Source organism: Dermacentor andersoni, chromosome 2 (assembly GCF_023375885.2).
Source record: "Dermacentor andersoni chromosome 2, qqDerAnde1_hic_scaffold, whole genome shotgun sequence".
Lineage (NCBI taxonomy): Eukaryota > Metazoa > Arthropoda > Arachnida > Ixodida > Ixodidae > Dermacentor > Dermacentor andersoni.
The window spans coordinates 157,351,111-157,378,432 of NC_092815.1; the positions used below are offsets into that span (position 1 = coordinate 157,351,111).

General features: G+C 44.1%; 1 protein-coding gene across 1 annotated transcript; it reads right to left on the minus strand.

Moving 5' to 3' along the window:
• Nucleotides 1–26,811, minus strand: LOC126540552 (calcitonin gene-related peptide type 1 receptor-like). Its single transcript, XM_050187387.3, has 17 exons — nucleotides 26,771–26,811; nucleotides 22,005–22,143; nucleotides 20,250–20,363; nucleotides 16,697–16,782; nucleotides 15,914–16,076; nucleotides 15,691–15,810; nucleotides 12,282–12,388; nucleotides 11,716–11,807; nucleotides 11,041–11,167; nucleotides 10,783–10,936; nucleotides 10,339–10,405; nucleotides 9,616–9,682; nucleotides 6,096–6,181; nucleotides 5,501–5,633; nucleotides 4,638–4,679; nucleotides 1,196–1,285; nucleotides 1–100 (listed from the first exon to the last, which is right to left on the minus strand). The coding sequence occupies exons 1-17, from the start codon at nucleotides 26,801–26,803 to the stop codon at nucleotides 26–28; spliced, it is 1,695 nt and encodes a 564-aa protein (XP_050043344.1). The 5' UTR covers nucleotides 26,804–26,811; the 3' UTR covers nucleotides 1–25.
• Between the last annotated feature and the right edge of the window lie 511 nt (nucleotides 26,812–27,322).

The window sequence follows — 27,322 nt, forward strand, 5'->3', positions numbered from 1 at the left end:
TATATTTTTCCACCTTTAATTTCTTTCACAGCAGGGACTGTTGAAAGTTTCCAGGTGCTGGCGATAAGCCTTTGCCGTCGGACGCTCTTCTTGACAGGAACTGCGAGAGGGGCATGTACGAGATAATGTGCTATTAGCTGTAACGTTTAATGTGAAAGACGAAAGTGAAACTACACCTTATATTTTTATATTTAACAATGAAGTTCTTATTCATAATGTCACAATTTGAGCAACGTATATGGACCCACATACAAAACTTAAGAGAGTTATCCTACGTCTCAGCGTTATCCGCATTCACCGGCGCCGATCAGTAAGACAGTAACGTGACCACCGAGGCAATGACCAATGACGGATGGCACTTGCTGAAGCCCAATTATGTGAATACAAGGCCGAATTATATGGGCGAAATTAAAGCAATACATAGCCCCCTTTTACAGGAATGACATACGTTCCTAGAAAAAAAAAAGAGTTCGTTACAGCAAAATTGAGCTGACGTTATTTCCGCTCAGGAATGTCTTGTGCACTCACATTCCGCATAGAATGCGCCTATATGTTGCAATGGTGCAGAAACTGCGCTTATAAAAGGCTCACTTGGCAGTCTGCGCTGTGGTTTGGTGTGTACATGTGGCGATCGCCACTCGTACACACCTGTATGAACCGAGATGACAAAGCACAACCGAAAGTGACTGCAATGAGAAACTAAAAGAGCAAATGGGCGCTATATAATTCTGCACAGAAGAGATACTCGCTTGATACGGACACCGGAATGCGGAATGCTGGTAGCGTGGAAGCCAGCTCAGGGATAACACCGCACGAGAGAAGGAAGGACACAATGTGTTGCTTGCGTATTGTATGTTCCTTCTTCTCTCACTAACGCTGGCCTGTTGTGTCCTTTTCTCTCGTACGGTGTTTTCCTTGCGCGGGTTTCCTCGATGTCACCATGCCAATTTGCCCAACTTACCATCCTTGAAGACACGGTCTTGGTTGGTTAAGAGAAATAATGCAAGCAAATGAAACAAATTCTGCATACACGCAACAAACTGTCAGGAAGCCAGAATCTGTTTACCAATGGTATTGTAAACATTTGCTGAATTAAGGTGTGCTACTTGTAACTAGCGTTCAACCCTTACGGGAAATATTTTTTAGTCACCGGCATAAAGTTGTATTTCTGATTTCTGCACACAAATGAACTCACAGTGATGGTTGAGTTGGCGAAGGACATACGACGCCATTCCTTTCTGGCACATGGAGTCTGCGACAGCGCTTTGCGAAGAGTTGCAAGAACCTTTTGAGAAGATAAGGGTAAAAACTCGTAATGAATTCACATGTGTGAGAAAGCTCCTAGGCTACGTTTCACGTATATTTACTTAGTTTTCCTTTATGGCATCGAAAGTCGAGCAAATAAATAAATAAATAAATAAATAAATAAATAAATAAATAAATAAATAAATAAATAAATAAATAAAGAAGCGGAACATGAAAAAAATATTAGTAGGCGTTCATGAGGTTAAGTATCCCAATTGCAATTCATGAAACCGGCTCAATGAGGCCCATTTATACATAAGGAAGACATGCAAATTAAGTTAGAAATTTGTCACAAGATTATGCAGCAAGTTCATTTCTGCACTAAAAGGTGCGTTAAAAGGTGTATCGTGATATTCTCTTTAGACTTCGAGACTTCAATGGGTTATGCGAAAGTCAAAACTTGCTATCTCTGCATGGCTACGTTTGTGGAACGGCGCAAGGTACGTCAAGGCACATGACCTGAAACAGGCCGTTGCGATAATAGCTTGTTCATAAGCATACTTTATGCAATTTCTGCTACTTCAATAACACCAAGAAGGGCTTTATGAGATCTATATCATATAAAATTAATGTCGCGAAAGCGTCTCTGGAGAATTTCCTCTCAGTGACAAATGTTATGCGAACACCGAAAGCGCTGCACGTAATGTAATTTAGCGATTTTCTAGTTGACATTGCCTTCGAGAGAGCGAAAAAGAGTGAGAATAGAATCGGATTACTGTCACCTTTGCCTTCTGTGCAGATGATAGTCGCGGCAAGAACTGTTTTCTACAGACACCGAGTGACGATTATATCTTGATTTTTTATGCCATCTGTATATGCTAATATGTGCTGTGCTATATGTTTCATCTTGATGTCGCGTCTAGAGCAATGCACGGGCCCGGGCCTGGGCCTGCTGCATTTGGAAATGGGTCGGGTTCGGGCTTGAAGCCACGAGCCCGTTCACTGATGAGCCTATAGGTCGGACCTTCGAACACACGTGGACACTGTAACTGATCGAACGTATTCTATGCAAAGCTAAAGAGACAAATTAGAAAAAAAAACTGGCTACAAATTACCTTAGCAAACAAAAGAGAAAAGAGTTGTAATTCTTTTTGTTTGATTTTCTGTGTAAAAAAGAGTTGCTAAATATTTTTGTTGCCTTGGTGATAAAAAACAAGCTTTATTCTCGCGAAAGAAAAAGGTACACTACTAAATGCTTTTGATACTGCCTGGCTGTTACCGCCTTTTGAAGTTACTCTATTTCATCGCTCTCAATACGAACGTTTTACTGAAATTTTATCGTTTCACCGCTTCTTTATTTATTGTACCATATTGACTAGTGCTTTATGATAATCACAGCGCGCATGGATAGCTTCCGCCTTAACAATATTCGTAGTGTCCTTCATGAACATCAAATTTATGCATGAGAATGGTTTCATCTGGGGCTCGTTGGGTTGATATGGCATGACACTTACCACCTTAACTTTTTTTGTGTGTGTGTGCCCAAGTCAGAATATGCGCGTTTGAACATTCAGCTGCTTTTGCACGTAATAAATTTAAGGTCTTTTCTTTGTGGAAGAACTATTTACAAAAGCCACTTTATTGCTATAGCAATTACGACGCTCGCGCCGCCGCCATCCTACTGTGACGGTATCGACGCGCATGCGCAGCCTGCGCATGGAGGGTTGCGTTTAGCTGCAAAAAAAAAAAAAAAAAAAAGGCAGCCAAGTCACTCTCACGCAGGGTATGAGACCAAGCCAGCTAGTGCTCCATTTTGTTCCACGCTATGCAACAAAATGAATCACACTCGCGTTCCACCTAATCGACTCTGCCGTAGCCAGGGCATCGTTCTGGCTTCTACAGCTGCCGTGAGCGCTGTGCGCTCGCACATTATCGTTCCCACCGAGAAGTTGCGTGCTTACCTGCTGCGTACACTGGTTTGGGCGAAAAGAAGAGTAAGCCTCACGCTAAATTTAGCGCTGCCAAACACCAAAATCTTTGCCAATTTCCGCCTGTCTCATTTTGTGCACAGTCTAGTGTTGCCAACATTCCTCACGCTACAACGTCGCCGCACGGCAGGTACCTGTCGGGGCGATGTTCCTGCTGCGCAGCAGCAGCGGTGGTCTCGTGCGCTGCTTAGTGCCAGGTCGCTTCCCTTCGCGTGTTGTTAGAACAGCGTGCGAGGAGCAACAGCGCAACGCTGTAGCTCCTCATCATTGCCAATGCTTCGCCTTCTGCCGAAACCGTTCGTGCACTTGTGTACAGTGAACGGCCTCGCCAGGAATTTGAAACCCAGGTTTTGCTTCCGTCGGCCTTTTCGCGTTATCTGTACGCGTGCTTCGCAGGAAAAATGTCGCAACGTTTTACTGTCACTGCATGTAGTTATATTGTAAGGTATTCGGACATACCGCCGAAACAATTACAATTTTAAGGCATGTACACACTCAGTTCCTCCAGCGACTCCGGGCCTGGCCTTGGCTTGCAGCCACGGACCCGAGTTGGGCCTGAGCCAGAAAATTAATCCCGGGTAGTGCTCTAAGTTTCGCCCACAGATACCATCTTGAAGATTCGCAGGACATTTTTATGGTGTTGCTCCTATGCTTCAGCAAGAATACTAAGCGGCATCTTAAGTTTAGCCTTGAGAGGCTGGTGGCGCCCGGTGCCCGTGTTTTCGCTTCGGCAGGAAGGCAGCCAGCCGTTCGTATTCCTTGCACGCAGCCACGCTACGAGCGCTAAGATTACAGAGAGGTTTCGGCCACGTGTTCGTTTAACATACAGAAAGACGCTAACGTGTGTAATGACAGAGAGGAAATGCACAGGGCAGGCGACCCTTTGAGACCTTCAATGTGATTATATGTCTGCGCCGGTGTCACGCTTGCCACAACACATCAGCTATATATATATAGCCAAAAAAAATAAGTTGCTTGCTGCACGCAGAGTGTCACCTGAAGCTGTATGGGCTACCCAGTCAGGCTTCGCGCTCTTCATTGCTGCACGTAACTAAGAAAAAATTGCTGTTTCCCATAGGTACGACTCAGTTTACCTGTCTTGTCTCGGTCTTTTCGGGTTTTTTTTTTTCTGCGTTCCGTTCTCTTGTCCCATTCCTGCTGCTTACGTGATCGCCCCAGTGGTTGTCACGCACCACTGATACTCTCCGCTTATGCCACGCGTCGCAGTATTCCTGTGCAGTTTTTGTGGCCATCATCGCAGTTGGGCAAACCGCAATTTCTATAGCAGTGGAACAAACACATAATGCCAGCTAGCGCCAGTGAGAAGATTGTGACTGCCGCCGCATAATTTGCGCCGGGCTAACCGCTTTTTAAAAATTTTGTTAAAGCGCGTACAGTACTTACCTCTTCATTAAAGAAGCAATACAGGAGTGCGACACAAAGACCCTGGAACAAAGTAGAGAAAATGAAAATCACGCGTTAAAACTTTCGGCTATACATAATGAAGGAACAAGTTTGTTATGTTATGGCCTGCAGAGGACAATGAACAACATCTAACCAAGACGGCACACAACGTCGCTGCACCCTACTTCTTCGAACTTGTTATCGTTTACGTCGTTTTTTTTAAACACGCAATATTTTATGTGTTCTGTGTTAGCCGCGTGCTTTCCAATGCGGATATAAACTTTAGGCAGCATGGCCCTGGCAGGTGAGTTCACCGAGGAAAAACAAAAAGTTGTTTTGTCTTGGCTCTACCAAAGGATATACGGTTCTTGATGTTTACAAATGTAAGAAACGTGTCTGGCAACGAGTAGAGGTATGTACCATTGCTGTGTGTTTTAGAGCGAAGTTGGTACGCAATACATTTGCTATGCAGGGATAAAGGACTGGCGGGTTATACTACTAGTAGCTTGTAGGGAAGGCTCCTCGCGGGCTGTTATTCCCTGCCTTGCTTCATGAATTTAGTTGCTTATTTCACAAGGCGAAACTTTCAGGAACCCTTGGCTGTTTCCTATGGGGAAGTAGATTGGATTGCACACCACAATTACACTTCTGCACGTTGTATATCTTCTCGTTCCCACTCATATATGTTACAATTTTCATTTTTATGAAGTGAACGTGGAAAGCGCAGACAAAATTTCTTTTTTCTAGATGTCATTCGTCGTGTCCCCGTCACCTCGCATCACATGAAAGCCTCAGAACCAACAAGTGCCAGCCAAAAAAGCAGCCACTGGCCACAACATTTCGGAGAGAGGAAGGCAGCGCACTTGCAGAGATGTGACGAGGGCCGAGAAGATCTCGTACGTGAGGCAGATGCGATCCTTCTCCGGGCGGAATGGCGTCACAACGTAGTGAAGGCCGAGGAGGGGCAGGAGAATCAGCGTGGCCCGCACAGCTTTCCTGGAGAGCATGGGGAGGGACAGAAAGCCGATTTGAATGCCTAACGGGTGATCAAGTTGCAACTTGCTTTTTGGTCCTTACTGCAAGCGTTGAGAAACGAACGAATGACAATGGCGGGAAAAAAAAAGTTCAATAAGATCGGTTATCATACTAATGGTGAAGCCGTGTTACTAATCGCTTAGTTTTAAACAAAATTGATAATTTCACATTTATTGACCGTCCACAGCAACAACATAGAATGGTTTCCTATATCTTTGGAAGCTATCCAATGCAAGGAACGTAAACAAACAATAGACAATTTGTATCCCGAGATCTTACACAAGAACTCTCATAAAAAGCACATTTCACTTATATGTGTACAGTTCACTGAATATAACAAGCAAAAAAAGAAAAGAATATTAGACCCAAGCTGGAGCCCTCCAAATTATGGCCTTGCTTCAACTGTAAAACTATTTCACTTACCTAGCACTCTCCCGGTCCCGAGAATTGACAGCTCTTAGTTTTGATACCAAAACCCTCAGGATGTTCACGAGGAAGGCAAAGCTGAGCTGCACAAATCGAGCAGATATTGCAAAGGGTTAAATAAACAGATCTGATGCCCAACGCAAGTTAAATCACAGCTATCACTCGTGGGCCTGCATCACATTATTATGAAGTAACCATGCGCGCCGCTTCGTTCGATAATCGACCGTCGCGCAGTATAATATTGTGGTTAGGATCTGCAATGGTCCACCACTTTACATTGTTATAAACTGAAGTAAGTGCATGATAACAGGCTAAAAATGTCTGGCAAGCTGTGCAAGCGTGCAGGAACCGAACACAGAATAGAAGTAGACGACTTCGGAGATTCGTGTTCTTCATAACAATTTCCTCGTACTTGAGCACCCCTTTCACAGAAGTAACGTACGGTACTGAGTTGAGTTGTTTTATTGAGTTGAGTGATTGTAGGCTACTGGTGGTATTAGCCTTGCAGTTGCTGCCGGCAATTGCTCCACCGTAGCGACACCTAAAATGCATAAATCATATAAATCAGACACAGACCTCACAACTACACATAGTCACTCCTAAGGTCACCATCTGGAGGCCAAATCCATGTCCTGCAGGTAATTTAAAAGAAGGCGAGAAACCTCCTTCCTATATAACAGGTTCCCGCGCGGGAAAGCAATTTCCTGAAGAGAACTGTGAGGAATTCCTGTCTTCTTGAGGGACCCGATTACACACTCCTTTACGCGTTATACAGAGTACAGCACATAAGGTAATGTTCTATGTCACCACACGTTGAACATAATGGAGACAACGCTAGGCCAGTCTTGTACATCCACGCAGGGATACGAGCAGAGCCCGTGCGAATGCGGAGCAATAAAGTGGCTTGGTTTCTTTTGAGACCCTTGGTCACACATGGCTTGTGAGGTGAGCTCCACAAAGAACTGAAGTGGCCCGACACCGCTTCTCTGAAGAGTCTCTTGTCGTCTTGAGGCACTTTTCTCAATGGCTTCCCAGACAGCGCTCTATGGGCGAGGCTGTCCGCCATCTCGTTGCCTATGATACCTATGTGCGAGGGCACCCATTGGAATCGTGTGGAGAAGCCTTTGATATGGAGATTGTGCAGCGAGCGCAGGGAGCTTATGCATAAGGGATCAGTAGGGAACCCGTGCTCTAACCTTTTAAGGGCGGATTTCGAATCTGTAAGAATGACAACAGGTTGAGGCGCACAAAACCGTAGCTTCTTTAGAGCTGCCTCAATGGCAACGCTTTCGGCCGTCGTGGAGGTCACGACTGCAGTGAAGCGAACCGACCAATCATATTTCAAAGAGGGAATGTGAAAAGCAGCTGCACTAGATCCTCTGACCTTGTCCACAGAGCCATCAGTAAAAATTTGAAGATGACGTGCATATTCAGTCTCAAGATGTTCCGCCAAAGGAGAACTCCGCTTAGCACGAACGTGAGGAATTGTCAACGAGCAATCGATGCTCGCGGAAGACCAAGGTGGTTTCAACCTCTTAGTTCGACCTCTAGCGTCAAGACCCAGGTAACCAAGACTATTAAGGGCCAAGTACGCTCGGGATTCAGATCTCTTTCGAAGGCTCTGTAGAAGGGCTCGCCCGGCTATCGTCTGTTTGACGCGGCCAATTTGCATCAATAACCTTTGTGAAGCGACTAGGCTAAGAGGTCTCGATAGAGACTCATAAAGTACTGCATTGTTTGGAGCAGTCTGCGGAGCGCCAAGAGCCTTCCTTAGGCCCTTTCTGTGCAAAACCTCAAGCCGTTCCAGCTGTGATAGTGAGGGGGAAATTAAAGAGAGCTGGTACATTATTCGACTCGTCACTAGTGCATCGGGCAGCCTGATTATTGAAGAAGGATGATTTCCTCATTGCTCACTTGCAACTCTATGGATCACATTGAGACGCGGAGATAGTGATGTCACAGTAGAGTCCACAGCTCGTCGTCACTGTAGACGGTAGTCAATAATGACGCCCATAAAGCGCTTTTGCTTCAATTGACGAAGGCAAGATTGATCAAGGTCTATCTTCAGTCGCGCATACCGCCTTCCTCTACCTGGAAACATGATGAAGCCAGATTTTTCCACCGAGAGAGTCAACCCAACACCTTGAAGGTAATTTTGAACCGAAAGTAATGCCTGTCGAGCTATCAGAGCTAAACGCTTGTGTTGATATCCGCTTAACCAAATACAAATGTCGTCCGCATATATCGACATATGGATATGCCTGCAATGTTTTTGCACCTCAGCGGGAAGACCAGCCATTACAACATTAAACAGCGTCGGGGAAAGAACACTTCCCTGAGGTACACCTCGCGATACCGCCCTTTGGGTGCTTATGGTACTTCCTAACCGCACTTGAATTTTACCATCACTGATAAGTGAGTAAATGAATCGCAGAAGATAGCCCTGTACGCCTATGGCCTGCAAGCTATTTAGTATTGAGCTCTGAAGGACGCTATCATAAGCCTTTGATACGTCTAGGAAAATAGCTAGTGTTGAGAGGCCGAAAGCTCTTTGATGTTCAATATGGCTTATCAAGTCCAAGACGCTATCTTGCGCGCTTAAACCTGTGCGGAATCCAGTCATGCATGTTGGCAGAGCCCTTCTATCTTCGAGCCACCATGATAAACGCTTACTTGCCAGCTTCTCCATGAGCTTAGCCACACATGACATCAGTGATACAGGACGATACGAGGCCAAGTCTGTCATTTCTTTGCCGGGCTTCAGCACTGGGACAATACAAGCCACCTTCCATGAAGAAGGAACGTTGCCAGTCTCCCATACTCGATTGAGATAGCTTAGGAGCATCTTCCGGTGTTCTAGAGGTAGGTTCTGCATCATCTGGTTGATAATGCCGTCTGGACCTGGTGCACAGGTGGACCTGGAGTCGGAAAATGATTAGGCAACTTGACCGCCGTGGTAGCAGCCATCTTACCATAAATCATTTTGACTATCACATCACCAGAAACACTTGCAAGTTGCTCCCCGTATTTGTCCCAATTAACAACATGGCTCATTTTAGCGCCGCGCATATGGAAGTCGGCAGTAAACACTAAAATTTTATAGTGATCACTTCCCATGCGGTCAGGTGCAGTTGACCACTTCACACGGTCGTCAGGTGAATGCAAGGTTAGATATATAGATGTGGCTGAGGCTGGAGGCCGGAAGAAAGTGGGACTTTCGTCATTGGCCACGCACAGGTCCAAACTGTCGATAACTTCTACAAGTTTGCGTCCGCGGGAGTCGTGTTCCTGTCACCCCAGACAGAATGATGGGTGTTGAAGTCGTTACTGTAATAACGGTACTGTTCATGGGCATATTCTTACGAGTTTATTATAAGGCTGTGCCAGCCCTTTACATTTTATTTTTACCAGAGAACGGTTCTGCACATGTTTGGAAAGCTGCACTTAAAGGTACACTTTGGTATTTTCACTTTACACTTACGCAGTGCAACAGGTTTCGACGCGCGCATAGCCTTACCAGCATTGAAAAGCACACAGGGACACTTAGTATGTAAGTGTACCACACGTCATGCTCCACCCAGCACCTAGAAAGAAAGAAAGGAAAAACAACGAATAAACATGGATGCAGAGTGGAAGACACCACTATACGTGCGAAGGAAAACTGGCGAACATCACTCAGTGAAATAAACTAAAAGTGGTTTAGCGGGCACTCAACGTTACCCCTCTTGTGTATGTTTCTTTTCTTAGTCTCATTCGCGCTGCTTTATTATACATTTAAGATGAACCAACTCGCGAACATGAAATAGTCGCTATCAGTTCGGCGTAATTGGAAAACATTATATGGCAGCCCCTATGCATTGAGTTGCAATGTGGTACCGTAGTGATCTCTGCTTAGCGAAAATAACTTGCCTCTTTCTTGTGCCTGCATTCTTCTGCAGGAGTATCGGTTTTTTTTTAAACGCGGCAATAATTACTGGTGAAACGCCGCTTAACCTAAAGCTAAAGGTCTTTAAGAGACAATGCGCCTCATAAACTACCCTTTAAGAGAGCATACACGAACGTATGCCATTGCTGCGATACTTGTTATATTTTACACTCATCATCGGCTTAAAGTACTAAACAACCATTCTTATAACGGCGTAAGCTTTATAACTAATTATTTGAACTGCAAAAATAAAAATCACTGTAACAACCTGACGCACCAGGATATGAAGCAAAATACATTAAAGTGTTATCTCACATTCTCGATGCGTCTGAATCTGAGCCACGTGCAACTGCGTAGGCGATAGTTGGAAGTAAGGGAAAACCTGCAAGGGAGGTAAGGTGTTTAGTATGACAAAAATGATAAACCCCCTAATTGCGCGCCACTTATAAACCAATAACCCAACCCGGCAGTACGGAGCGAAAGAGTGCACAGAATAATGCTTGCTTTTATGTTTGCATTCGTTTATTAATGTACCCACCGTATGTACTTTAATTCTGTGTTTACTATTCATTATGCGCTGTCATGACCAGAGAAATAGCAGGAGCTATTGGAATAGCCACCTGAATAAGAATGACTTAATAAATCACCAACGCGAATGCAGGTAATTCACAGCTGAGAGTCTTAAATGAACAGCACGAGTTTTCTAGCCTGTTTTTTCCTTATCCACACGCCTTGTTGTCCGAAGCTAGAAACACGTACCCCAGCCTATGAGCACGAACCACTTGATGGCTTTGTCTTCGTCGACGAACGCAAGTACCAACAGCGTGTGCAGGTACAGACCCTCGCAGAACATCCACAAGTAGTTGCAGAGCAGGAAGTATTGTGTCATCACGTGCAGGGCCTGGCACCAGTTCTGCCGTAGGTAACCGAAGGGGCAAATGGTGTGTTCTCTCGTGACCAGGTTACATTTACTGTTGGCCTGTTCTATTCAAGAATGTTTATTTGATGTCCTCTCACCGGGTTCAGTTCGATTACATGTGCTCCTGCGACGACTTGAATGTACCAAAGTACCCAGCAGAAGTTGCTGACAATGAACGACGTGAACAAGTTTTTATGGATAGTTATTCGCCTGCAACGAAGTGAACTGCAAGAAAAAAAATATTTGAATAAAAAAAGTGTGCTTCGCAATGCTATTAAAGCGCCTTCGCGCTAATAAAATAGAGGAAGATGAATGTCACTGCAGCAATTGAAGCAGCAAAAGCTCGGTTATTTAGATTATTCTCACATCGGCAATAATGAAAAAACAACATTACCTTCCGAACGCTTACATTAACTGCACAGGGCGCTGATCATATTATATTGATGTGGAGTTTGGGATACCTGTTAATTATTGTATTCCAGGGAGTCTTTAATTAGTACACAATTTGCATTCTTTTTTGCATCATTTAGCATAATTGCCTTCTTAGGCACCTTTCTCCAAGTTATACGGCAGACTTTCTTCATTTATGAGAGGAACAGAGTGAAACGTCTTTTACTTGCGCATAATTGGAATCAACGATGTGCATTAGTATATACTCACATTGCTGGAAACTTGTAAGACAAAGTATATAATGTTAACTTTTGGTACTACTGCTATACTGCACAAAGGTGGCCAAAATGCACAAGGTCACCACGATACATAAATGTGCTCACCTGAAATAAAAAAATATGATGAGTGACAAAGACAGAGCCACCAATGATATTGCATATCCAACGACGTACAGCGAGTTCACCAAGTTGCCGTTCTGTGAAGTGAAGCAGCAAAGGTTTACTTAAAGCACATATTCACCCCGAATTGTGATGCATGCAGTGAAATGAAACAAAGCACAGCATGAACTTCGAAAATGCAGGGAGAATCTCCAGCGTGTCTTTTGCTTCACATTATTACGTATAAGTTCACGTTTTTTAAAGCATGTCATTTCGGCACATATTTTCTTTGTGATATCTTGAAAATGTCCAGGACAGATGGAAGTATGCTTTACAGCTGTTCACTTTCGCTGAATTCTGCGTAAATTTTAATATTTTATTAGGCAGTTACGTGTAACGTACTCGTGTTGTTTTTAATGCCCTGTTCTAACGTCGTTATGCGTGCATCAAGTGTTTTTCTGCTCTTTTTCCTACAACACTACGTGAATGCAGTACACAAAGCTATATTTTAAGTTTACCACCTGTTCAAAAAAATGGGAAGAGCAATAATTTGAAGTATCGATAACACGGACCTGCAGATCGTGGGTGTCGACGCAAGCCGTGTAGTTGGACCAGACCTGGCCAGTGACGGGATGACGAAACCAAGTTCCGTTAGAAGTGCACGCCTTGTGCGCCTGTCCTTTCGCAAGTGAATGAAAGAAAGGTGTACTCAGATCAGTGGCACTCGAGGTATATGGCCAGGCCTCTTAGTATAGTGACTGCTGATGTAATCGTGCGTAATTCCCATGCTAGGGAGATGACAAAAGTTTGATGTCGCATGACAGGGATGGAAATGACAGATAAGAAAGCAACGTAGCAAAGCGTAGGCAAGTTGGGATGGCTAATCAAATGTTGTTTTACACTAAATGCCACGGACAACGAAGGTAAGGCGATTATTAAGGGCAACTTGAGTGCCTGCTCGAACACTAAGCTGTTTTCCTATATTCTCTATTGCGCAAATTTGACTAGGACAACGTATGGTGACGATCTTGTCACATATCTGTGAAGCACAACCAAGAAAGCCAACAGGCAACGAAGCCAAGGAAAGCATAGGAGTACTTAGATGTGGTTAAAATATATATGAAGAAAATAATAAGTAAAACATAAAAATAAAGTGGACGAGAAGATATGTTGTCGATTGGAGGCTAACCCGCGTTCTCCGCATAACGCGCGCGTTGGCCTAGCAATTGTGCTATGGCGACGGCCATCAATCCGTCTACTATCTTGGGTATTTATGTGTTCTAAGTTGAATTATGGGATTAATTAGGGGTAATTAGCTGTTGTGGAAATCTCGTCTTCCAGCTGCGACAATATATTTTTTTCATCCGCGTTTACTTTCCATTTTCTTCATTATTTTCTGAATTTCAATTACAATCACAGCTAATTACCCCTATGCGTTCCTTGGCTTTATGTCCTGTTGGCTTTCATGGTCGCGAATAATAAAACTCAAGCCCCCTGTTTCCCTTCTACATGTGTGAAGCATGCGTTTCAAGCACAGTTCGCAAATGTCCTCACACTGGGTGTGCTGAGCCCGCAAGTCACACTATTTATGCGCCCTATGTCATCTTGAAGCGTCCAGAGTGCAAGGACCCTACGCAGTACTATAGCTTAGCACATGTGTACACTTTTCTCCTTAAGATAAACTGAAATACTGCTCAAGCGTGCTTTGTTGAAGGATTAAATGTGGACATAATGATAAACCATGCTGCACTGAAATATTAAAAACTCCAGAAGCCGCAAGGAATCACAGACTGAAGCACGACTTGTGAAGACGTCACTGGCTGGAAGCACTGCTTGGAAGTATGGTGAAAAAAGTTGCTACCTTGCCTTCGAGTAAGCGCTGCAGCATTGAAAGCTAATGTACCTCTTTCAAATACTACAGCGCAATTACTCTGACAATCCTTCCTGACGCCATTCCATTGTTTCTATTGTAGGGGCTGTAGCATGATTGAACCTATGCAGCAATCGCGCTTTCAGTCATTATTTTACTGGTAAATGTCTGAGCTGTTATAAATCTGGCTGAGAGTTTCGGAACGCGCTTACATTGTACATAACATATATACTAAAACAGCTTCTGTAAAGTGACTTTGGTGCTGCATAATTATACTCTTTTACACCAATAACAGTTGCGAACTAGGAAATGGGCCGGTACTGCATTGCAACTTCAAACTGAGCATTCTTACTACGCCACGCGTCCTTCAGAATTCTTTATTACGTCGAAATAACGCCAAAGACATACGGAAGATGTATTTTTAGCACAGCTGCATACAAACAACAGGAACTATACACAAATTAAGAAGCCGGCAGATCCCATGCCCTGTGGGAATCGATGTTATGCAAAGCAGTGTTCAGGAAGCCTACCAAGTTAACGAAACGACCACGACAACCCCAAGACGTAGGCAGCTGTTTCATGACCTACAGGACACGCATGTCATGACATTCATGTCATGGCCTATCATTTATGTTCGTCATGCACTCTTGTCATACTATGCCAATTTTGGTACATACCAGGTTAACTAAACGACCATGAGAGCACCAAGACGTAGGCGGCTAGATAGAGATATAGATACTGTCAAAGTTCTAAATGTTCGCCAAGAAATTCTTCGCAATTCAAACGGAAACTCAAAACTCGGACAAAGAAGCGCAAGCGCCTAGCACGGCAACAACCCTGGCAGAGAAGTTGGTAACGATCCCTCCGCACTCGAGCAGCCACTTCTCAGCACGGGTGAGTCGATCATGCGGCTCCTCGATAATTAATTCAGTCTCACTTACGTTTGCGTGAGTAAAATTCGCATTGGGTGCCGATAAGCGTTGGCTGTCTTCGTGCGCAACTCGTGCACCATACCAGTGCGCCCAGCCGTCCGCAGCCAGGCGTTGTGCGTTGATCGAAACGCGGCGATTTGATCTCCTTTTCTTTCCTCTATAGCAGTGGGTGCGCACACGCTGTCAGAATGACCGATAATCCTATGGTGCTCAATATATATGAACCACATCACCGAGGGTCCGCAACTCGGGAGGGACCTCGCATATCTTGCTTGCTTGCGAACAGATGGCGCTGCGGACAGAATGTTTCCAGAGTAGTGCTCCTGTCATCAGTAGTTCATGTTTTTCAGATAACTATTTCAGTCTCTTGTGTAAATTTGGGGCATTGATAGCAGAACCTCACTTTATAGTCAGCGGTTGTCATTGTCTTGTCTACGTACACGTTTAATCTCCGCGCTGTGCGTTCACGAGAATGCATCACCAACTAGCCAACTCAGCCACGCTATGTTTCTTGAGGAATCCTAAGCGTTTTTATCAGTGCGTGCAATCTATGCTTCCTCAGACTGCCAGGAAACCTGCTCACATTGTTTATGAGGCTCGCAGAAATATTATGGCGGCTTAGTTCATTTAAAGTTTGGTAGGGGTATTGAATCTCAAGATGGCGCGTGATTCTTTATTCGTATACATGCTCCGGAGCTCATAATTTCGGTTCGTAGTAATTAAGTTAATTATCCAGAAAAGTATCTCAGTATCTAGATACCTTCAGCTAAGTGACAAAACAATGGCATGAAACGACGACGTTTGTAGATAGTGCTTATTTCAAATGAAACGAATACCAATAGCGGCTCGCATGGTCTAGAATGGCGCCAGAGCATTTCATGAGCGCATCTCACAGATTGCCTTGAAATCGTAGTGAGGCTTTCTCGGCTGCGTTATTTGACCAAAGCATTTAGTCATGAACTGCCAGACACCAGTGGGCATAGCAAGTAGATTAAACAAGGCGGATTAGGCACTGCAGATTAATTCCTGCACATTGCCTTGAACTCGAAGTGAAGTTTTCCTGGTTGCGTTATTTGACCAATGCACTTAGTCATGAGCTGCCAGAGACCAGTGGACATAGCAAGTAGATAGCAAGAGATTCCTATTTATAACGCGATGTAACTGAAGTGACGCACTCACTGTACGGTACAAATCCGGCCACGAATTGAGGGCAAGGTGCGTACGCTGTGTTACCAGGAAGCGTGTCGTTCCAGCAGCTCCAGCCGTCCCACGTCCTGGGACAGATGGACTCGTTGAAAACTGCAAAGCGCGAGGTGCACGTCTACAATCGACTGATAACCGCACTTTATAGGCACCGAGTATGACATTCATTATAATTGCATGAATGTGTGCACATTCGTACCTGAATGAGGAAGCGGTTTTAGGAGGACATTCTCGAGGCAGTCCTTGAAGCTTCCGATCTTCTCTTCTACGATCCCGTCCTCACCGCTGTGCAGGTTGCGTTCCCAAGGCATGTCGTCGCCTAAATCTTCGGCAATGCGCTGCAAGAGCATCACTTCGGATGCCTGGAATGAAAACGATAATATAGCTATGCGCAGTCGCTTCTGCGGCTGTTTTACGAAAGGAATTACAATGTTTTTAAATTAATCGTTTGTATGAGCAAACGGAGACTGAAAATAGAACGTTTCTCTTAGGCTATCCGCGAACGTTATGCAGTCTCCGGCAGCCCTGATGTGAGTGAGCTTACTTTGTCGATGTTAGTTACTGACAAAGTAAGCTCGCCCTACAAATGCCTCGAGGGAATTTCATTAACTCTTAAAAAAGGTATCGAACTGAACAGCAACTGTTTTAGAGTTTTCAACAAGATTTTAGTAAGTGGCGTTTTCTTGAGTAATATTATACTGCAAAGCAATCCCATGCATATGGCATAATATAAGTTCTGTTGCGTTTTTCTTGGCTTTCTGGTATAATCTACATACTTTCTGTTGAAATGCAAGAGAATGCCGTGATAGAATCATACATATGATATATGTCCAGAAAGTTTACAAGGAAAACAGAAGACGACCCAACTTTGGTTGGTTGGAGACTGATTATGAATATAATTACAGGTTGGACTTCTAAGTAAGCACTTAAATGTTACACTGTGCCTATAGGGCTCGGAAGAATTTCGTGATGCGTAGCTTACTTCAGTGGGTGAGTCGGTGCAGGATGTGTAGTCAGCAGCGTTGCCAACCCATGAACCATTGAAGTGGCAGTCATACTTCGCTGCCGCTGGTTCCACGAGAACAATGAAAGAACGTAAATGAAACACTTGTCGCACGAAACAAAAATAGATGCGTGTTCAATGTTCCCTATGCAAACTTGAGAAGCGTAATTTATATCAGCTGCCTCCAAGAAATTGCTTTTTTTTATTGTATAGATGCAGCCATACTTTTCGGCGACACATGTACGATCTTAAGAAAAGCTCTTATTGTAGTTACCACTTAGTTGTCATATCATTTCTACTTTCGTATAACTGCAGTTGGTAACGGTAAAACTAGTTACATTAGTGACTAAAACAAAGTAATCATTGTTACCACGACTCATTGGTCTCAGTTATCAATTCCAAACGCAGCTGGCACCCCGGGATACAAAGTTTCCAGGCTATAACGTATATCGAATCCACCGTGAAAAATGACACAGCTGGCCTGACATATACGTCGTAGGCTGTAAACTTCGTATACCGTGGTGCTAACTGCATTTGCAATTGATATGCGAGACCTAGTGCTAACAGTGACTGCCTGTATTAGTCAGTAATCTTACTAACTCTACCATTGAATTGAGTTGAATTTGGGGTGTTATGTGCCAACACTACAATTTGATTATGAAGCATGCCGTAGCGGGAGGCTCCTGATTAATTTTGGCCACCAGGGGACCTTTAACGTGCACCCAATGCACGAGACAGGGGCGTTTTTGCATTTCGCCCCCATCGAAATGCGGCCGCCGTGGCCGGTATCTGATCCCGCGACCTCGTGCTTAGCAGTGCAACACTGTAGCAGCTAAGCCACCGCGGCGGATTCTAACATTATCAAATGCAGTTATACCAAGGTAGCAAATAGTGTGACAAATAAGTAGTAACTATAACGACCTTTCTCTTTTTTTAAGAGTGTGCGCTGCGGCTGCGAATTGGCGGCACTTTAACGAAAATGTCGATGACGACCTCCGCTCTTTAAAGCTAGTTGAGTGCGTAAGAGCTTGCCAGTACGCGACTTTCACATTATACAGTGGCAGTACTTTGTTCCATGTCAACCATCACACGTAGTAGCGAGAAATCAAATCCTCTCGTGGACTACCGGACTAGGCGGCCCACCCACAAGTTCTACGAATATTCAGCAAATAAATATGCTTTCAATCAATCAATCAATCAATTAATCAATCTCGCTGCTAGCTCGGAATAATGATGATTGCACTAAATCAGGTTTTGCGGCACATCTTAAAGAATAATGCAGTTGTTTATTTTTCCATAAAAGCTTTCTGAACGGATATAAACGCCAGAAAAGACATGAGGAACTCTAGAACCGAAACGCTGTCATATGTCCAAGCCATGTGTTAAACAGCAAAACCTAGTGAGCGCCTCGTCGTTTCTGTTCTTGCTTGAACCATTCTCCACACTGCTTATCCTTACACTATAGCATCTCTGTCGACATCAGACCAGCCGCATGCCACGCAAAAAAAGCTCGTTGCTGTCAAGGAAATGCTTGCACTATAGGAGGAGTGGAAGAATAAAAACGGTAGAAGGCATCTCACGATGACTGCCGACGGTAATGCGTTAGCATCGTATTAATATAGTGACAAAACGTATTACTACCGTTGAAGCGAATTATGTACGATTCGTGTACTGCAGCGGAACTCCTCTTTCGCGCTTCCCTAAGAACACTTGGCGTCATCTAGCGGTGCCGCCGTGAAGCCTGTACATGCCCTCTGAAATGCAGGACGCGCCGGTGTGTGCGAACGCTGATAAATGCTTCATACGGCAACCGGGACCGGCCGTGGTTGCTCAGTGGCTATGGTGTTGGGCTGCTGAGCACGAGGTCGCGGGATCGAATCCCGGCCATGGCGGCCGCATTTAGATGGAGGCGAAATGCGAAAACACCCGTGTACTTAGATTTAAGTACACGTTAAGGATCCCCAAGTGGTCGAAATTTCCGGAGTCTTCGACTACGGCGTGCCTCATAAACAGAAAGTGGTTCTCGCACGTAAAACCCCAAAATTTAATTTTTTACGGCGACCGGGCTCCTCTCTCGTTCTCCGTTCTGGCCACACTGCGCCATCTAGTGGGACTGACGAGAAGTTCGCGCGTGGCCTCCGAGGCGAGAAGCGCGGCGCGCTGGTACCTGAGAATGCTGAGAATTGTTCCCTCGCTTGCCGCACACTCAGTGGCACATACTCAGCGACCCAAGTTGATGAGAGGTTAACTGAAGAGCGGCATATACCCAGTTCACTTGTGGCGCAGCATACTAATACGTCAGGTCGCGATTCGACTCTGCGCAGCATCGGAGAAATGAAAGGTATTCTTTAATGGCGTTAGCATTCTTAGGGTATTTAACACACTGCCCGGGGCTGGCTGGCTGGATATCTATCTATCTATCTATCTATCTATCTATCTATCTATCTATCTATCTATCTATCTATCTATCTATCTATCTATCTATCTATCTATCTATCTATCTATCTATCTATCTATCTATCTATCTATCTATCTATGTTTGTATCTAACCCTTTTCCAGCTTACCTGAGTCACTGGGTTGTCCGTGGTGGTTCGAGTATTAATGGTTAGCGCATCGAGCTGCTGTGATGAGGTAACAGGGTTTGAAACCAACCATCCGACCAACTTGTGCGACTGATTAAACGGCAATATGTGCATACGTGCCGCTTCTCAACGAATCTCTCACGCCGACATGGGTCACTGTAGATAAGAGATTGGGTAGGCACTGCTGTTCGAAGAAACATTTTGACGCCAACTTAGAGCACTGAGTATGTGCTGCAGTTGGTCTATGCTCTTCTTCAATGAATCGTTTTGATGCCAACTTGAGTCACTGGGAATGTGCCAGTAGATGTGTTCCACTATTAAATGAACCTGTTTGATGTCAACTTGGGTAATTGCTGGTCGTATGTGCCACTGGGGATGTGACTCCGGGTAGGAAGGATAGATAGATAGATAGATAGATAGATAGATAGATAGATAGATAGATAGATAGATAGATAGATAGATAGATAGATAGATAGATAGATAGATAGATAGATAGATAGATAGATAGATAGATAGATAGCCACCGAAAAGCGTGTGAAGTATCCTATGAATGCCAATGGGCATTAAAATATCTACATTGCATCAGCGACCAAAGTAATGGATACATTTCAGCCCTACGCATTCGTTAGTGAGAAATGAGGCTTTCTGCTGCCACCAAGGTATCGACATAGATTGGAAGGCGCTGCCGACTGTGGCTTCTGAGGCGTCGCTTGGGCAACGCAGAAAGTCAATACTGAAAACAGTGCGGACAACCCGCTGCTATGAATTTGCCCGTCGTCGCAGGTGACGAGGTGACGCTCCGTTTGACCACTTACAAGTACTCCGATCAACATCGCTCTAAGAGCAACGCTACCCGTTTGTCCATGTAGCTGCTCGTGGTTTTCTGCAAGGAAATCACGAGGACGACCTGGGTTTTCTGGATGCAAGCTGAAGCCTACAGATAACTAACCAGAAAAATTCACTTTTCCAGGAAGGAAGTCCGGACACGGCGCCCAGGCTGTGGCTCCCGCTTGTGCCGGCGGCCAGCAGTGCCAACCATCGAACGTCCGGTTGCACCTGGCTCCTGTAATTTGGTTGAGGAAGACTCAGAAAACGCCGAGGTACTGGAAGTGCTTCTAAAACGAAAACGCCGCATCACCAATTTCTGCTCATTTTTCATCCATGTTAACTGTATTTATTATGCATTTCGGGACATAGCTAAGGGGAACACAGCTATGGAGCACACAAATTTGTTTCATGAAGTATTTGGGGACGAATATTTGAGTGGCTTCAGTTGTGATATGCACACCACTCAACAATATAGAGCTACAGAAATTTGGTGAACAATGCAGCTCATTAGTGATGATGGTACAACTTCTGTGTGCAGGCGTGAACAATCCGCCACCGATGAAATGTATTGTCTTTGCCTCTGCTGTATGCCCTCTGTTTATGAATTACTTAGTCTTTCACATGACATATACCGTTGTCCTATGTGCACTATACACATTAGATGTGTTACGGATGCTATGTACACTGTGTACATTACGGTTAGCATGATTGCTACAAGCAATGTAAGCATATGTATCTCTTTTACTCTATTCAAGCACACTTAGAGCAGCGCTCGTCTGTAACTCTCCGTGAACTTAGTCTTGTAGTGTTACGCCCTGGTCGTTATAACAAAGCGATAATTCTGAGTCACGGGCATTTTAATAGCCGTAGACCGCGTAAATGCCTTAAAGGGAGTTTCTCAGCTCAAGAAAAGCCTTAATTTCGTTAGTCCTCTGTCCCCGTTGTCCAAGTAACAGGAGCAAAGATAGAGGCGCTCTTGTAAGCTGGCGAAAGTGGTCTCTCAGAACAATCCCAAATAGCGAAATACGCTCCCAATCAAGGTCATCACATTCGCAAATATTGCGCTATTTTCTTATCGTTTGTGATTTCAGACATATTCATTTCTTGCTGGTCGTAAACCGAAATGCTTAGCCATATGGTATTCGGTATGCCTAAAGTGCAGGTGTGAACAGTTTCATGTCTCATTCAACGGCATTTAGATGCGGCTTTAAACCAAGGAACCAAGGAAACCAAGAGCAGGGCTTAGTCTTCACCCACTCTTAACATTAGCTTGCAGCCGCTGTAGACTCCACCCATAAAACTGTGTTTGTTACTCGAAGCTTGCGACTGTGATACTTAAAGCTTGTTCAGACCAGAAATCAAGGCTTTCGCGATACATTAATCTCTACGAGGTGGTTGCGCACGACACGGTACATGGTGGCAGTTAATATCCACTGTGCTCGTTTTTTCCTTCCGATATTGAGTAAGATCTGTCAAGCATGTCGGTCATTGAAGTTTATATTATCTGACAATCCTTCTTAGATTTTTGTTGTTGTTCTAAATGAAACAGGAGTTCAACTATTTGTTCGCTTAAAAAAAAAAAAAAAATTAAACGGAAATTTTGTACCCTTTCTTGGCTTCTGACCTGTTGGTGCCGCATGAATGGAAAGCAGCCATATTATCGTCTATAGTCACTCTAGTGCAATCACAATTGCATCCTGCTGATATGAACAAAGCCGTGAATGCTCTACCGTAGAGTTGCAACGCATGCACCTCTACGCATGCCGTTTTTGTAAAAATCTCGTAACATTGAATTCGAAAGGGACAACAATTTTTATTTATTGTAGTAGCAACAACTACATACCTCGATATCCGGGATTTTCAAACGCTTGCTTACCAGTGTCATTGTGACCGGCTTCAAAAAGTGCCAACTTGGTGCAATCGTAGAGTGCTCTCAGCTTGGCAAATACCTTCTCCGTGCGAGGGCTATGCGTCGTGCCAGAGTGACACCGGGGCAGCATGCACACACAGGCCAGCTGCACGCACGAGGTTAAGGCAAAAAAAAAAAGTTGAAGGGTCTGTTGTATTTAAGGTATTTTGTAAAACAGCCATATAACAACAACAGTTTTTGCCATGAGTACAAGTATTCGCACACGAGTGTTTGCTTCTCCGCGCGTCAAACCGTGGTTTGCTGGTCGTGGTACATTAACCACACAAGCAAGAGAAAACCTCGTTTCAAAACCCTGGAATCGGACTGAGCTATGAAATGGATCAAACCGACGTAGTATTCACCTGACGTGCACATTTTATAGCTGCCATCGGAATTGAATGAACTACAACCGGCGACCGAATTGAATCACGTTGTCGATTGCCTCCATCGCGCTTCTGCTGTGCGTTGGATATTCTCTTCGCTTTTCCTAATTTTTTTCTACCTTCTCCCCTCCCTTAGTGCAAAGTAGCCAACCGGGCAGTTAATCTGGTTAGCACCTCTGCCTTTGATCTCTTATATATTTTATAAACTGTCAGGATAATTTTTTTTCCGCATGATAAAATATATCCCATTTAGCACCATATCCGCATAAGAATTTGTGACGAGGACTTTCCGCTCATTCGATGGCCCAAAATATGAGCCTCGGGCGTCACCAAGTGGCACATCGATTTCAGCTTCATTCATTTACGAAGAACGTGTGGAGACTCGCTAAAATGTCTGTAGTGGACATTTGCCCATGTCGCGAACTCTGGCACGGTTTATTTTAATGCTTTGTTTGTTCTGTTGAATGCGTCACGAGGCGTGCAAACGGTCAGCGACATCCTGATTTAGCCACAAATCGGCGCATACCGCGCAATATTGTCTACACTCTGTGCACTCCCGAAATATATTGACACTGACGAGATCCGTATGCGTACTCCTCCCTGTCGAGAAACTAAGCATGGCAGAATTCTGGGGAACGCGGCAGAAATGCAAGACACAATAGCAACATGTATCAATATACAATACAGATAAACCAATACAATACAACAAAATGATGCAGACTCTCCTTTTCAAGGGCGAACTGTCATTTTCTTTCCCAACGAGGGTGGTAAATCCAATTAGAAGCACTCAGAAATGTTAGATGCCTGTTTCTACAATTTCTTTAAACAAAATAGATCACTCAGGAAGTTTATATTTTGGCTAAATGGGGAAGAAATGGTTTTGGGGGAATGTTTTGGGAAACGTACGTGCAAGACAAATTTTGAAGTGAGTGTGTCAATTGGGCGTTTAATGAAATTTGCAAAATCCTCGCTTTTGGTCCGTGTATATAGGCTTTATATGAAACCTTCATAAAATTTTACCGCTCCCCTGAGAGGCTCGAATACATAAAAAAATTTACGAGAAATGAGGACCGCTCCTTTAGTGATGTGTATTGAACATTTGAGTGTGTATATTAATTATGTGTTCTGAAGATAATTACTGAATAAACGCATTCTTCTAGTTTTAGTGCGTTACACGACTCATGCAGTTTCGTTTTCCCGGTTTTCTCGGTGAACAACGTGAGGCATATTGTTTGTATTTCGTTGAAGTAGTAAGTAGGTCGTGACCGAAGAACGATAAACGTTTAGGCTGTGTAGCTTGAATACGCTAGCCTTTAGAGAAAGTTACTCATTCAAGCGTTCCAGTGTGTCGTATACTGCGATTATCCACAATATTGCTCACTACTACAATGACTGCACAAGACCATAACATCAAAGTCGGCGGACATAGGTGTAATGCTAAGTGTAATGTTAATTATAACGTATGGAAATACTCTCAGGTTCCAGACTTAATTAGAAATGTTGCAAATAATTGTCGAACCCTCGTTTTTTTCTGTATCTTTATGTATCATATGAGGTCCGTATTGGTTTTTACGGCGTCCTCGCTGAAATAAACGAGACACCTCATCTATATTCGGCGAAATGAAAAGGGCACATAGGGGTAATGTGTAAGCAAAGTTCTAAGCATGTGGGCTAAGTGTGGTTATTGCAATAAGCTACCTATGCAAGTGGACCGGTGTGTTATTAGTGTGTTTTACGAACGGTGCAAAATTTAGCCCGCTGCCACAGAATAACTACAAAGACTAGCGAAATCAAAGTTAGCGAACATGGGGGGAATCCTGTAGAAAATGTACGTGCTAATTTAACTGAATGTGGGTTAAATACAGCCTATGTTAAACATTCCTTTATAAAGCGCTCCAGAACGTTATACGGGCCTCTTACGCTATGTTTTTCAGTGTCCAGAGGGGGGAATCAACCGTTCCCTCGCCCCAAATTAAGAGGGGCGCGGCCAAGACCTTCGGAGGAGCCGGGATACAATTGTGTGAACTTGATTGGATCGTCACCAATATCTGCCGTTCCCCGACCCAGGGAACTAGGGAAAGGATAAGTTATTTAAACGCATGTTTTAGACCGAGCTAGCCAGTCTGGAAGCTGAACTGTCTAGAAGCTGGCGTCCAGGGTCTAGTGGCGTCCAGTATCGCATGGGCCGCCTAGCCGCGTCTGAACTCCGAGTGCCTATAGTTGACGTAGGTGACGACAAACCAACGTCTGCAACGAAGCTCACGGTAGTTCCCCTCAAGTTAGCGCAATTTGCTCGAAGGACGTCGTCAGATCTAGACTCCCGGGAAACCCCGCGCAGCAGTCGCATTCACAGCAACGAGATCGGCTCGCCAGCGTTCTTGGCTCTGCCGTCGGCTCCACGCTTTGTGGACTTGATGCAGCTGCCCGGCCATGCGCATGCCATCATTTGTTTTCTTTTGAACTCTGTTTAGGGCACAACCGTTAAGTGTATTAGTTTTTATATACAATGTTAATTGTTCGTTGTATTTCTTTTGTCGTCGCCATCGATCTACATTAAGTGCATGTGTGTTAGTGTTCTTGCTGTTTGTTTTAAATTGTGTATCGTTGTCAGTCGACAAATGAACTTTTTTCTTTCTTTCTATCAACTGTGACCTCTTCACTGCGTTCGCTTGAGTACGGAACGACCAACCGGCTTGTATACCCCGTCGACGACTTCGCGTCGACGGCGAACGAGTGACATGCCGTGACAATGGCCAGTATACGCTATACTTTTCCAAGCATCCAGAGAAAACTGTACGTTACTCAAAGTTTATATTTGTCGAAAGTAAGGTACACGGTATGGGTTATGGGAAGGCAAAAATTAAGTATTTCCGTTAACTACAACCTCTGGAATGAATTACGCTTTGAAGCGCTCCAGTGCTTATATGACTGAGTTTCACGAGTAGCGCAAGATATCGCAAGCAATTCCAAATGAACAAGTCATACACGGGCAGTGTTTTAAAGTATGCGATATAATTGGACGCAACGGAAGTTCTTCTTGCAACTTCCCCAAGGAAGCAGCTTCGCTGGAAATGGAATGGTGACTGCGTGGACGCACAAGTCAGTGTCATGTTTTTTTTTTTTTTCTATTCGGGTATCGTAAAGTAAACCGTGTTAAAATATGAATATGTATAAGCAGATCAAAATTGCATACAAGATGCTAAACGTGTTCATGTTTTAACCAAAGAAAGACATCCTGGAGGAAAACAAGAATTGCGGTTACAGGGCTTTCGCAAGATGTGACATTTCTGCATTTCTTAATAAGGCCTCGCGTTAACGCCTGACGAGCGTGTCCGCGAGCTCACTTTGTATGCCGTGTCGCCTGCTTGAGAAGTGTTAAGATGTGCCATCATGTAGGCAAAGAATAAAAGAAGTCGTTCAACGTGACACCTTTAATTGCCGTGTTTACCATTTCAGGCGCACTCGAACGTGTCAAGACGACCGTGTACGTAAGCGCTAACGGCTGTACAGCTGTAGCGAGTGCAGGTCAACGTGCCCCGTGAAGGAATTTCAAATAGAGTCGTTTTCCGAACGCGCCATACCGGCTCTGCAGAAACCTTGAAGAAACGCTGTGCTCAATAATCCGTTGGCCATCGCTTCGTCTCTACTCGTGATGCATTAGAAACGAGAAGAAATACTGGAGTGAATGACTTCACTTGAAATGAGATATCTTTTTGTGCACTTCTCCTGTATGGTAAATCGGATTGGATTGAATTGGAGCAAACTTTATTTAAATACGCTTCACTAACAGCAATAGTGACACCATGGGAAGAGGTGCCGACGAGAGAGAGGGAGAGAGATAGAGAGACAGAGAGAGAAACAAACAATAAACGATGGAAAATCTTTGCACCGTGAAGAAGCACCCGAGAACTTGTGTGTTTTTTGTGTCAAGTTAAGGAAAGGCTGGGATCGTCTGTGCAGCTGTCACTTTTGTACTTGACGAGAAAAAAAAAGCAGGACTCACGAAATTTATTGTGATTCTATTCGCCAATTTTGCCTTTTGGTTGCGTCGTGGCGTGTTTTTGAGGCGCAATGCTTTTTAATGCTCTTCTAACGACGCAAAATCCTTCGTTTTGACTGCGTAGAAAAGAAATTACATGACGACCTGAGTGATGTATGGTATCTTGCAAACGTGTATACATGACCAAATGTACTCGCACCAGTTCCATAAGAAGGGCAGTTAGTTGCTAGGAATATGACGTAATTTGACTTTGTTAATGGCTTTTCCCCCAGGCATCTGAATATAGTATCGGAAATTCACCATGCAGAACAGAAAAAACTTGGCAAAAGAACGCTATTTTCATATCTTACCAATGTGAGGCGTATGCGCTTGGTTGTAGTCATTTTGCTCACAGTTCTGCAGAATACAAAAAAATGCAGATAACAGAATTAGGAATGAGAATCTAGCTCCTTGAACACGGAAATAAATTATATCGTAGTAGCTTAACCTACGCACTGTGATGAAGCAAAAATGAAACGTTAGCACTAGGTCGCCAACGTTGTGGGAACTGATCACGACACCCACTAAATAACGATATTTGTTGGTTGAATTACTTTTAAGTGTCATGCTGCTTCCTCTGTCCCCATTGTAGCTGCGCATATCTTGAACTGGGTTACTTAAGTGAATCATCCGGCTTGACTGTCAACACTTCGCGCTTTCAAGTGTCTTTATAGTTTTCCTACATCCAAGAAAATTGACAATTCTTTTCAGCCATCAACCTTTTTAACAAAAATTATTCCTTGAAATGATTTTAATTACTTTAAAGCTTTAATATTGCTAGATTATCATGCTTCCCTACATCCGGAACACAACTGGTTAACCCAGCTGCTGTATCTCAGTGGGTATGGCGTTACGCTAGCGAA

Bases quoted from the DNA above. Each gene is read 5' to 3' on its own strand.
- LOC126540552 (XM_050187387.3), bottom strand. From the start codon at position 26,803: ATGACTACAACCAAGCGCATACGCCTCACATTG. The intron at 4,680-5,500 runs GTGCGCTGCCTT...ACTTTGTTCCAG, and splicing joins CCCTCGTCACATCTCTGCAA to GGTCTTTGTGTCGCACTCCT. The intron at 101-1,195 runs GTGAGTTCATTT...CCCCTCTCGCAG, and splicing joins TCGCCAACTCAACCATCACT to TTCCTGTCAAGAAGAGCGTC.